Source organism: Cervus canadensis, chromosome 4 (genome assembly GCF_019320065.1).
Source record: "Cervus canadensis isolate Bull #8, Minnesota chromosome 4, ASM1932006v1, whole genome shotgun sequence".
NCBI classification, from domain to species: domain Eukaryota; kingdom Metazoa; phylum Chordata; class Mammalia; order Artiodactyla; family Cervidae; genus Cervus; species Cervus canadensis.
Genome location: NC_057389.1, coordinates 96577151 through 96590392, shown reverse-complemented (window position 1 = coordinate 96590392; position 13242 = coordinate 96577151). Strand labels below are relative to the sequence as shown.

The window sequence follows — 13242 nt, the reverse complement described above, 5'->3', positions numbered from 1 at the left end:
GATGGGGAGTCATCAAGATTACAGGCCCAGGAGTTAGACCTGAGGTGGAGTCCTCATCCCTGTCTCTCACCAGCCTGTGGCCTTGGACAACACAGACACGACCCCTCTAAGCCCGCCTTGGGTTCCTCAACTTCAAAATGGAAGGTGACCACTGTGCCTCCTCTAGAGGTCTGTAGTGACGACTACAAGGAGTCTTGGTAAAGCCCTCCTCACTGTGTCCAGCTTCCAGTGCACAGGGCAAGCTGGTCACTGTTGTCACGAGAGCTCCACAGCATGCCTTCATACACCAGAGGGTCACCTCCGTCACTCTTATTTTCCAATACGTATTGTTTCATCTATACACACAGCACACTGTAGAATCACTTTTTCAAGTTCCAAAAACTTACACAAACAAAAGAATGTCAAAGATTCAATGATAGAATTGAATTTACAGATTAAGAAGAGTAAATTTCTTTAATAATAATTTTAAATTATGAAATTAACTGTAAACCAATTAATGTCTTCATAACAACATTAAGCCTTCCTACCAAGAAATGTGGTAATCTCTCCCTTTATTCAAATCTCTTCTTGTTTCTCATGGTAAGCTTTTGCAGTCTTTTCCAAATAGGTTTTGAATTATTTTTATTTAAATTTATTTTAGGACCGCCCTGGTAGCTCAGCTGGTAAAGAATCCGCCTGCAATGCAGGAGACCCTGGTTCAATTCCTGGGTCAGGAAGAACCACTGGAGAAGGAATAGGCTACCCACTCCAGTATTCTTGGACTTCCCTGGTGGTTCAGACGGTACAAGAATCCACCTGCAATGTGGGAGACCTGGGTTTGATCCCTGGGTTGGGAAGATCCCCTGGAGAAGAGAACGGCTACCCACTCCAGTATTCTGGTCTGGAAAACTCCATGGACTGCATCGTCCATAGAGTTGCAAAGAGTCGGACATGACTTCCCTACCAAGGAATGTGGAATCTCTCCCTGTATTCAAATCTCTTCTTGTTTCTTATGGTAAACTTTTGCAGTCTTCTCCAAACAGGTTCTGAATTGTTTCTATTTAAATTTATTTTTTTCCAGCTGTGGTAAATAGATTACTTTTTTTGTTCAACAAAGTTTTGCTGAGAGTCAACTGTACCAGTCACTTATGGAGACATGAGTGGGGGATAGGGTGGATGTGGTCCCCTACTACCCATCTCGAGCTGACAGCAAAGTGGCTACTCCTGGGATGTCAAATTTCCACGTCTTTATACTCTGAAGACCCATAAGTATTACTTCTGACAGCCTATCAGGTGGACTTTATATAATCATATAAAAGTATATGATCATATTGCCATAAATAATTGCTTAATCTTTCATGTATGGCTTTTTTTTTTTGAGAAACATCTACCGTACTTCACTGAATACAAGGTAATATTGATCTTAAGATTGTGATTATTTTATGTGCTTCTAAAAAATTAAAACTATAGCAAATTATAATTGCAAGATGCTACTCATAGATGCTAAAATCTATAAAATAACTATATCTTAGAAGCACTGAAATATTAGTTTCTCATTGAAATGGTGCACTAAGAAACACAGTTTGGGAACTGTTGCCCTTTCCTAATCAGCATGAAGTACAGTGCTGGCTGGGGGCTGAAACAGGCCTTGCAGCCTGGGCTGCAGATCCCCGTTACTTCAGGTTTCCCGGGAGACCTCACCTGGGGAGGTCTTGCTTCACATCGAGGCCCTGCCAGAGGGTGGTGGGGAAAAAAGGCATAATGAAGATTTGGATAAAGGAGGTAGTAATGGTTGTGTTTATGATGGTTTTCTAGGGCTTCCCTGGTGGCTCAGCTGGTAAAGAATCTGCCTGCAATGCAGGAGACCCAGTTCGATTCCTGGGTTGGGAAGATCCCCCGAAGCAGGGCATGGCTACCCACTCCAGTGTGCTTGCCTGGAGCATCCTCATGGACAGAGGAGCCTGGCAGGCTACGGTCCATGAACTTGCAAAGAGTCGGACACGACTGAGCGACTAAGCGCACATGATGGTTTTCTATTTCAACTAGCAGGAAAGTGCTTCTGTCTTTTCTGAGTGTATTTGTGTGTATCCATTTTTTGGATACACTAAAATGGGCATGAAGCATACTTTCTCAAGTTTCAGAGTTACTGTTTGGTGTACTGATGAGAATGTGGACTTTGGGATCCACTGGGCCAGAACCCTCAATCTTGACTCTGTCTTTTATGAATGGGCAGACTCTGGCAAAGGCAGGCGAGGCTCAGGAAGGACCGAAGGTCTGGAGACACTTGCTCATCTAAAGGGAGCAGCCTCTGAATCGCTGCAGAAATGACTGGAGGGAGCTGTCTGGTGTGCTCAAGTCTGCTGGTTATCCAGGAAAGTCAGACGTTTAGATTTTTATGGAAAATTTCCCAGTTTTACAATGTTGGCAACTAATTCAATTATTCTGTACAGCCCCATATGTTGTTAGATCAGTGGACTTCGCCTTTGGCCACCAGGGCTGCTGCTGCCAGCCATGCCCAAAGTGGTCACTGGGCGAGGATTCCCTCGGGAGGGCCGTCACCTCTTCCCTTTGCTGAGCTTTGAGAAAGCAGCTCAAATGAGGGGGTAAGTAAGAAAGGAGGGTGTTCAGCCAGTCTTTCTTGATTCCATAATCCTCGGAAAGAAAGGAAACAAGGTCTGGCTACCTTGCATCAGAAGCAAAAAAGAATTCCACTGCTTTATTGCCCACAGCGTGAAGGCAGGTCGAGCTGTCCAGCCTCTTCATCCTCGTTTTACAGATATTCTTCACATTCTCAATATTGCCTAGAAAATGAAGGGAAGGATCACAAATCCTGTTCAAACTATTTCCTCTGAACAACAGGAAGAAGCCAGTTTCCCCTTTGAATACGTGTGGCAGAAATGTGCAATTTTTAGCTCTGTCTGTATCAGCCAAATTGTGTAAAAGATCTCCAGATAGGAAGAGCTCTGAATTGACTGCTAACAAAACAAACCAAATCAACACTCAAATCAGGACATGGGTGCCTTTATGTAACAGAACCACATACAGCTCCCTTGGCTTGTGTACGTAATTGAAAATATACACAATAAAAAGCTTTTGAAAACACGGAGCCAAGTCTCAGTTGCATGAAGACCATCTGGACCTGGTCCCAGCAGAGTGCAGGGACGCATCCTGCCTCTGAGGGGAGCTGCTGCCCCCGAACACTGTGGCGCTGTTCAAGTCCTTCTCATGAAACTTACGTGTCCTATATAAGACGGGGATCTGTTCTGTGGAGAGTTTGTATTTGCTCCTTACTCCGATGAGTAGGGGACTGCCTCTCCTGTAAGAATAAGAGGGAACTGAGTTACCTATCGCCTTGACACCCTGGGCTGGGTTGGATGTCCTCTGAACACTGAAATGGTACCCACATTGAGCCCCCTTCCCGGGGCAAAGTAACTCCAAGATCCCAAAGATTGTCCCAGAAGTTATAGAACCACTAATTATAGATAATTTAGAAAAATAAACTTTTATTGCTTCTTCACACTACCTTCCTCTGCATTCAAAATAGTAACATCATGATAACAGACTTTAAAAGGAGCTTCAAAATGTGACAGGGACCAACGAGCATTTTATAATTCTATAATTTGAAATACTTAAATTCCAAATGGCAATTTAGTTCCTGTTCAAGGAAAAATAAAATTATAAAACATTCACATTATTTCCTGCCTTGATATTGTGATAGTCTGGGCCACAGGTACGTTCTCAATGGCTCCCCAGCACCTTCAGCATGAAGCCTGCACCCACAGGGCGGCCTAGATCCTACGGAGCTGGACCTCTGCCACCTCCCGGCTCCCCACCAGCTCTTGGGTTTCACGGGGTAGTGTCCAGACAGCCCTGCTTGCTGCTGTCACCCATGCCGGGCACATAGAAGGTGTCAGTAAGTGCACACTGAGACTATAGGAGCCTCAAGTCCCACCGGCGCCCCTCCCTGTCACCATCCTGGCCTAACTGCAGATCCCTCACTCGAGGCTCCTTGCTCACGCTGGTTTCTCGGCCTGCCTTACCCAGGCCGACACCTGCTTCCCCTTGGGCCCCCTGTGCACTGCCTCCCAGCCCCCATCCAGAGAACGACATTCTCAGCCCAGGTCTGCCCTCCTGCACAACCAACTGTCCAGTCCTTAAGGGTCCAGTGTCCCTGGGTCCCTGGCTCAGCACGCAGTAAGTGCTCAACAAGTATTGGTTGGAGTGATGGATAGATGAATGGGTAGATGGTCAGACTGACTGTGGATGGATAGACAGATGGATGGATAGAAGGGATGGACAGATGAATGAGTAGATAGACAAATGGTGGATGGAGAGACAGATGGACAGGTGGGTGGTATAATTGCACCCACACAGTACTGGGCTCTAACAGAAGGACATGTGGGCTGACCCAGGCCCTCTCAGCTGATTCTTGGGTCACACCCGGCATGAAGGTGATGAAGCTTGAGCTCTTGGCTTTCAAGGCCTCTTCTTTACTGGACTCAAATCAACATTCATTTTTGTTCTTAATTTCATGTTCGTAATTTTACATGCTTTTTCTAAAGGGAATCTTTGAAACTGACCTGAAACCTGGATCTGCCCTTGCTATACAATTTTATTTTCAGTTGGAATTTGTTGTCAATTCCTAAAAAAAAAAAAATCTAGAGATTTCAAATAAATATCCAATTTTCTAGTTTCTCTTTTAAAGAAATCAGAAACTCCAGCCACAGTTGTCCCTTAGTACCGTCCACTTTGCCAGAGGCCCTGCTCCTACCTTGTGCCTCAAGCTAAGTGATTTTGTTTTATTTATTTGTAACTGGAAATGTCAGTGCATTCTGCCTTACCTTGTGGCCACGGCTTCTCCAGGGTAGTGGATGCTCTTGAAAACCAGGGCAAATGCGCCTTCCTGAAAAGACAAGAAAGGAGAGTGAAGAACAACTCACTCTGGCTAAGCTAGGCTGCTGCAGCCCAGTCAGTCCACGACTGCAGACAACTCTCCCTGGGGCCTCTTCACTGCAGGCGGTCCTGGGGTCACTCACTCAGGGTTCTGAATGCAGGATGGCGCATGCACAGGGATGTCAGGAGGGGAACGAGAAACCGACCACACCACAATCAAGCACCAAAGCCCGGAACTTGTGGATTTCACTGGGAGCAATACACATCACCCTGTCCAGGCCCAGAAGGAACAGCTTTTGGCTCTGTGATGACCTGGGTGGACTGCTGCGGCTAGGAAATGAGAACTGCAGGGGTGCGGCCCTGGGCCTCAGGGACTGTACCTACTCAGGGAGCAATCATGAGGATGAAAGGGGCTAAACTAGGACTATGTTTAGCGCCACACACGTTAGTGCCTGGGTTCAAATTCGGGCTCCTCGCATCAACTGGGCAATCGTTTCAGCCTTCTTTGTGCCTCGTGGTGAGCGGCCATCCTGTACGATTTCTGTGAGCCAAAGCATTTTAAGTGCCTAGAACAGTGCCTGCCATGGAAGCATGAGTTGTTATAATTATTATTTCTATGGCAGTAACGACTCTGTGTCTTACCTTGTTGGTTTGTGCAAATCAGAATTAGAATACAGCTCTCCTATCTCCAGACTCCAAATACTCTCCCTATTTAAAACCTTGATGCAAAACTCTCTCCTACATTCTGACCATCCATACTAACCAGGGCCCTACTTGACCTTATGTACAACCAGCTATCAGTCTGGATTTCTAAGACTTGGGAACCTGGGCACACCCAGGGTCTCACGCTATGGCCAGTGTGCCAGAGATACCCAGGGCCAGCAACTCCAGGCCTCTAAGGGTCTTTCAAACTGCCCCAGATGAAGGGGGTTTAGACAGAATCTGAGGAGCCTGATATTCATCCCGCTGGTTTGTCAACAATGAAGTAGGACTGAACAGAAAAGTTCTTCCCAGTCTCTGCCAAAAAGAGCTCTGTGTTGCTACGGGTACACCGCTGACGTTTAAAAGGGCCACCACTGGGATGCATTCCCAAAATTTAAAATTACAAAAAAAAAAAAAATTACAAATGGGAAAGAGGAAATACTGTGCTGCAAAACTAAACTGGTTCACTGTGCATTAGTTATGGGACAGGCTTTTATTTATAAATATGTTCTCTAAATTAAGGTCCCCCAAGACAGGAGTCATAGGGCAAAGGGTTTAACAGTAGACTTACTTAAAAAAAAAAAACTGAAAAGACCAAAGGGTCACATATTTTAAACTGCAGTGTTTGTACCCAAAGAAGCCTCTGACCCCAGATGTTCCAGACTCCTGGCCCTGAACACTGTCTCCAAACTGCCCCCATCTTGGGGAAACTACGGACGGCACCGACGCTCAGAGGGTGGACTCCAGCAAGTCTGGAGCCCTCTCCTCCTCCTCCACCATCCCACAGAGGGCCTACTCTACCTCCTTCTCCAAAGAGGGGTCTCTCCTGGGCAGTCCCCCACCAAACCTCAGAACTCCTCCCATATCTACAAGGATGCAACCTTTTAAGGCCAGACACTGTGGATAAGCCATCTTTAGTCCTCAGGTCCTTGGTGCGGGTTTGCCTAATAAATGACGATGAAAACTGAAAAGGAATGAAGGGAGGGTTTAGACAACTGAGAACTGTAACTTACCAGCTGCTGAATGACTCTCTCTACCAGAGTTGAAAATGTAATGTCCTCAGTTTCTCTGTTGTCGAACACGTATTTAATCAGCTTGGCAATGGTTTCCGTATCTGTTTCTGACTCAAACTCATAGCCTTTGCTTTCCTGGAATATTTGGTTGGACAAAGTGTCAGATAACAGGCATTGTGCAATGCTGGCCTGGCCAGCTCCCTCTCCTCCCTTATGACTTGTCCTTGGAGTGACTTAAGGCGAGAACAAGGAAAACAGGGAAGGGATGAGAAATGTTTGCCTGAATCCCACAGCCTAACACAGCTGAGTCACTCTAGTCTTCCCTGAGATCATCCCGCCTCAGAAGCTTGTCCTTGCAATTAATCTGGACATTGCAAAAAATGTAGCAATCAAAATGATCAAATACACTGAGTCAAATCCACCACCTCCCAACCAATACCACAACCTCTTCATACTTGAAACACTTGCGTCTGTCTTCCCACCCTGCATTCCATTTGGTGTATGAGTCGGTGTGTTATTTAGTGAATACACTTTGTTCTTTAGAATCTGCTGTGAATCTGAAACAACATTTGAGGTAAATGTGAATGCCCTTCCCTCTCCTCCAGGGAGATCTGGGAAGGAGGCTGAGCTAGGGATAAGGTCTGCGTCCAGTGTGGTGACGTGGCCAAGAGTGGATGGCAATTTGCTCCAGCCTTTTTTTCTGGCAGGAAATAAGACGGTTGGAAAGTTTCTAGGAAAGACCAATATCACTTGACTTAGATGTTACCCAGGGGCCGTATCTTACCAGAAATTTCCTCAGGTCTTTGTAATTTGTGATGATCCCATTATGGATGACAACGAATTCTGGAAGAAAAGTTTAGTCAAGAGAGAAATGCTATGAAGATGTGAAGTTCAAGTCAGATGTGAAGACAGACAATTTGACAGCTTGAAACTCTACAAACTTTGCTTATACAGAAACTTGTGTTAAGCAAACTTCATTTATAGAGATGAGAACTGACATCTGCCATGACTTCAATTTAAACCCGAGGAAATAACACCTTTCTCCTTTGATAAAAAGCATCCATCAGCCTGGCCATGCACTGAGTTCTGATTTGTGGGCTACAATATCATGAAATAGACGTTGGTATTTATGTCACGTGAGATGATTAACCCTTCATTATCTATTAACTGTCTTCATATCCACTCCCTTCTCCATTTTTTTCCATGTCTATTGTGACATTGTTTCCTCACATTGTTTTCTTAACCCTGTCACACTTTCTCTCATCAGAGCCTATTGTCTTAACTTCTCATCAATAATTTGTTTTCAAGAATCTGTGTTTTCTTTGTAAAAGACTTCTTTGTGTAATTTTTGTATGCAATGCAGCTGTTGGGTATTAGTCTTCCTTGAAAGAATGCTCTTCGGCTATCAGTGATGAGTTAGAGAAACCTTACGAATCTTATTTCCCGGTTGTTTTCTTTTCAATTATTCATCCTGAGTCAGGGCAGGCACTTCCAAGTTTGGGTGTGGGGTATCTGCTTGGAGCCTCCCTGCTTTGGGGACACAGACTCACTGTCTGCACTGAGGTGGGGTCCACCCTATCATGTGAGTGGGCAGGAGGCTGGGGTGATGCGGCTGCTCTGCTGAGAGGCATGCCCTGGGCTTTCCTGTTCTCTGGAAGAGGCTTCACCCTCCCAGACTGGGCAGGGGAAGCTGCCTCCAGGCACCAGTGTGAACAGGGGCAAAGGCACCAGGGAGGTGCTGTCTCCTGTGGCCTGACTTCCACAACAATTAACAGCAAGTGAGGCTTGTCAAGTGTTTAGTTAATCGTATTGAGTGGGCCAAAAAGTTTGTTTAGGGTTTTTCCCTAAGATGTTAAAGAACAAATTTTTCAGCCAACACAATAAATACCCTTGGTGGCTCAGATGGTAAAGAATCCACCTGCAGTGCGGGAGACCAGGGCTTGATCCCTGGGTCAGGAAGATTCCCTGGACAAGGAAATGGCAAGCCACTTCAGTATTATTGCCTGGAGAACCCCCATGGACAGAGGAGCCTGGCGGGCTGCAGTCCATGTGGTCACACAGAGTTGGACACGACTGAAGTGACTACCATGTTCAACATGTTCATTAAATACCCCACAGCCACTCTTATGTATCTGACCCCTGCTCTAATACGATGCTTGGCAAGAACTTGCATTATGCTGCATTCGGGAATCAGCCTGGGGTTTGGGGGCCCTGGCTGACTCCAGAAATCATTCTCTCTCCCGGACACTCTTCCCATCATGACCAGGTGTGGGTTGTGGGGTTTTCCGACCTGACCAGGCCCAAACTAGAGTGGTGACCCTCTAGATGATGTCTCAGACCTCTGTCGCCCTTGAAGCCCTGTAAGGAGTCAGGGATTATCCCCTGCCTTCTCATATGCCCATGTGTCCTGCTCCCAGAGGCCCTATCACCCTTGGGGGCTGAGCACAGAGTCTCCGAGAGCTTCCAGCGGCAGCCCCGAACCCACACGTCCTGCCTGTGTGTGGAGGAGCTGGGGGCACCGTTTAAGGGAGCCGCCACACAGAGAGCCGTCCTGGGGGCTCAGGCAAGCCATGTGGGCCCAGGCCTACTGGCGGCTGACGTGCTGCAAGGGGACTTGGAAGGTCAGGATTGGAGCAGGCACCTCAGGTGTTAGACAAGACCAGCACTTCTACCTGCCCTGGTGCGGACCACTCTCTTCAGAGGCAGGGCTGGGTACAGCCGGATGAGAGATGAACTCAAACCTTTCCTCAGGCACTCTGCCCTCTGGAACACCCTGGTCCCTAGTCGAGAAACAATGCCCAGGTCTTCAACCCTTTGCACCACCAAGTCCCCCTGAGGCTGGGTCCCCAGGGCCAACAGAATTTGTGGGAAGGGCCACTGTGTTCCTGTGGATGCCCATGGAGTCAGCACTACCCACAGGCATCTGCACTTAGGAGGCCAGGTTGAATCTGCCTCCTGTCCAGGGCCCAGGGTCACCAGTTTGGATACTCAGGGAAGACAGGGCAGCTGAGAAGCCAGGTGGTGCTGAGTGTCGATCAAGTCTGACACACACGTCACAGGGCCAGTCACGCCCCTGGGACAGGGGAGCAAGGCTGTACTACATACCGTTGCCTTTGTCTGAGCGCTGCGGGTGGCTGTTGACAGCATTGGGCACCCCGTGAGTGGCCCAGCGTGTGTGGGCAATGCCAAAGTGGGTCTCAAACTCCACTTTCAAGTCCATGCTGTCTTGTTCTAGATGAAGGAAAAATGTTTGCCACACTTTAAAAATAAGCATTGACATGATGCTGTTACCTAAGGTGGCTTCATTAAACGGAGACAACATCAGCCACACCAAAAGTACATTCCATCATAAACCACAAAGGCCCCATTCTGGGAGTTTCTGCCAGACCCTTGTGTTACTTAGTACTTATCAATAACTTAACTCACTTACTTGAAATAAACTCACTTTAAAAATAAAGGCTCAGGGATTTCCCTGGTGGTCCAGAGGCTAAGACTCTGCACTCCCTATGCAGGGGGCCCGTGTTTGATCCCTGGTCAGGGAACTAGATACCACATGCTGCAACTAAGAGCTGGCTTCAACTATAATAAAAAAGATCCCACGTGTTGCAGCTAGGACCCAGTGCTAAATAAATAAATAATTAAAGAAAAAAAAAAAATTAAGGCTCAGACGTTAAAGCGTCTGTTTGCAATGCAGGAGACCTGGGTTCGATTCCTGGGTTGGGAAGATTCCCTGGAGAAGGAAATGGCAACCCATTCCAGTACTCTTGCCTAGAAAATCCCATGGATGGAGGAGCCTGGTGCAGGCTACTGTCCATGGGGTCGCAAAGAGTCGGACATGACTGAGCGACTTCACTCACCATAAATGGGAAAGCAGTATCATTTGCCAGAAAAATTAAAATACACAAGTACTAAATATTGAAAAAAGAGATACTCAGAGCACCGTCACCTGAAATAAACCATCCCAGGCTCTGGGCAGCAGTTTTGCAACATGGATTTAACCCTCCTCCTAAAGACGAATAAGTTAACGTCTTTAGTCTCCAATGCTGCTGGGATGAGAGCTTCTCAAGCAGCCTAGGCTGTATTTGCTACGAACTCGGCAAGTCCTCCACTTACTGTAAAGCTCTTCATCAAGGGCCTTGACATTTCCTCTTTTCTTGACTAGCTGGATATGCCTTTCTTTGACTTCATTATTATTTCCATCAATTGCCACACCTGTAAAGTAAACATGATTTTTGTATTGGAATTTGTTTTGTCTCTTACACGTCATTATAGGGAGCAACCCAGGGGAGGGCTATACAACTGTGAATTTATTAGTTCTCATTCCTTAGGCTTGCAGCCCAGAAGAGAAGCAGACAGTGTTAGAACATCAGCTTGGAAAGAGGAGGCCACGGCTGTGGCAGTGCTTCCCAGCAGGCAGGGAACACACGCTTGAGCCCTGCTGCGGCTGCTCACCCAGGGTAACTCCTGGGAGCCTGCCTGCAGGAGGCGTGCCACCGTGTCTGCCACCAAGGGCAGTGGGCTCACTTAAGGAAGCTTCTGTGCTTTGCACTCTGGCACTGTAACAACAGTGTTTCCACTGCACTAGTGCTCCTACAATCTTCCATCTTGCTTTCTATTAAGAATTTATGGACATTGGGTGCCTGGGCTGCGGGCGGCGAGGCTGCGCGCTCTTCCCCGGGCCGCTCACTGCAGAACCAACTCCGGTGCCGCCGCCGCCGCCGCCCGTGAAGCCGCCGCCGCCGCACGACGCCCGCCGCCGCCCCTGCCCCGCTGCTGCCTCCGCCTCGGGACCGGCTGTATGGTTAGGCCACAATCTTCAATGAGTAGACATATTCCTCAGTTCTGTGGTGTTCTCGGTCACACATTTATGGAGTTTCTGAAGGGCAGTGGAGATTACTGCCAGGCACAGCACGACCTCTATGCAGACAAGTGAACTGCAGAAATTCATTACTGCTCAACCAAGAAGCCCCCGTAAGACTGGTTAACCTGGACACAGAAGTGTTGAATTGAAATCCACAGAGCATTTTTTTACAAGAGTTCTGATCTGGATGGGGTAAACCTCAGTGCACTTCCTTTCTATTGCCTCAGTATTACTGGATTGAAGAATTGCTGCTTCTTGTTAAGAGGTTCATTCATTCATTATTCCCAACTTCATACTTAAAAGCACTGAGAATTTCAAGTGGAGTATATTGAAGTTGACTGCGTTTCTTTGCATCATTTCTGTATTCAATTTTTTAAATTCTTTCATATCCCTATTGAGTGTTTTTTAACTAAATTAACATGGCTTGAATGAACCGCCCAGCTCCTGTGGAAGTTACGTACAGGAACATGAGATTTCTTATTACACACAACCCAACTAATGCAACGTTAAGCAAATTTATAGAGGAACTTAAGAAGTATGGAGTTACCACAATCGTAAGAGTATGTGAAGCAACTTATGACACTACTCTTGTGGAGAAAGAAGGCATCCATGTTCTCGATTGGCCTTTTGATGATGGCGCACCACCATCTAACCAAATTGTTGATGATTGGTTAAGTCTTGTGAAGATTAAGTTTCGTGAAGACCCTGGTTGTTGTATTGCTGTTCACTGTGTTGCAGGCCTTGGCAGAGCTCCAGTGCTTGTTGCCCTAGCATTAATTGAAGGTGGAATGAAATATGAAGATGCAATACAGTTCATAAGACAAAAGAGACGAGGAGCTTTTAACAGCAAGCAACTTTTGTATTTGGAGAAGTATCGTCCTAAAATGCGGCTGCGCTTCAAAGACTCCAATGGGCATAGAAACAACTGTTGTGTTCAGTAAAACCAGGGTGCATGATGCCATTGCTTGGAAGTGGAACCTGAGACACGATGGAATTTGTCATACATAGCAGATAGCCCAGTTGACTTGGTGAATAAGTCTGATGAAGCTTCCATAGGAGTGTTGAAAAGCAGTTTTACCAGGCCACAGGCCTGGCAGAATTGCAGTCTCTGTTCAGGTTATGATCAACCTATTTGAATACTAGTAAAGAATTCTTGCTGTTCAGCATTAATATGTGCTTATAATTTGTACCAGTTGACCTTTCCTGAAATCATGCAGTATTGAGTCATGTCATTAAATCTGTTTCCATGCCAGAATCTTACCAATACGTAAGAAATTTAGAAAAACTAGGTGCCAAAATACCCAGCACAATACTTGTATATTTTTAGTATCATATAGAACAAATCCCAGGAACTATGAACACTCTGGACCTTATGTGGTTTATTCCTTGCATCATTTCAAACATAGTAGGGCCTATGAGGTTTGTTTGCTCACAATATGTTTACATCGCCCACATTCATACCAGTATACATCAGATTTGCTCCCTTTTTAATTAACCAAGTCTTACAGTGATTATTTAATATCTTTCTATAAATCTCATTTTATGTTGTAGAAGGCCTCCATTTTGAAAATCTACATTGTACAGAAGCACATGTCTTTAATGTCTCCAGACAAAAGCCTTACAGTTCATTTTAATGTTTGCACTTTGGGGTGCAACTTACAGGGAGGGGCTGAAAAAAGAATGGGAGGGGGCTATTAAGTATTTTTAGTAAAATGTTGCCTTTGTCTTGTGCAGAACATGTAGAATATATGCTTTAATTTAGTAAATATTTTTTTAAAAGGTAGAAATACTTTG

General features: G+C 46.1%; 2 protein-coding genes across 2 annotated transcripts in view; one reads left to right on the top strand and one right to left on the bottom strand.

Moving 5' to 3' along the window:
* The window catches only part of GFPT2 (glutamine-fructose-6-phosphate transaminase 2), a 45929-nt gene that overhangs the window by 16061 nt on the left and 16626 nt on the right, over positions 1-13242 (bottom strand). The window contains exons 3-9 of the mRNA XM_043466976.1: positions 10701-10799; positions 9693-9818; positions 7372-7430; positions 6588-6722; positions 4821-4882; positions 3216-3295; positions 2663-2780 (exon numbers count right to left, since the gene is read on the bottom strand). Coding sequence (XP_043322911.1) covers positions 2663-2780; positions 3216-3295; positions 4821-4882; positions 6588-6722; positions 7372-7430; positions 9693-9818; positions 10701-10799 — 679 coding nt within the window. The remainder of the gene's footprint in view (positions 1-2662; positions 2781-3215; positions 3296-4820; positions 4883-6587; positions 6723-7371; positions 7431-9692; positions 9819-10700; positions 10800-13242) is intronic.
* LOC122440573 (protein tyrosine phosphatase type IVA 1-like) lies at positions 11346-12897 on the top strand. The gene has a single exon (XM_043466983.1). The coding sequence runs from the start codon at positions 11877-11879 to the stop codon at positions 12387-12389; it is 513 nt and encodes a 170-aa protein (XP_043322918.1). The 5' UTR covers positions 11346-11876; the 3' UTR covers positions 12390-12897.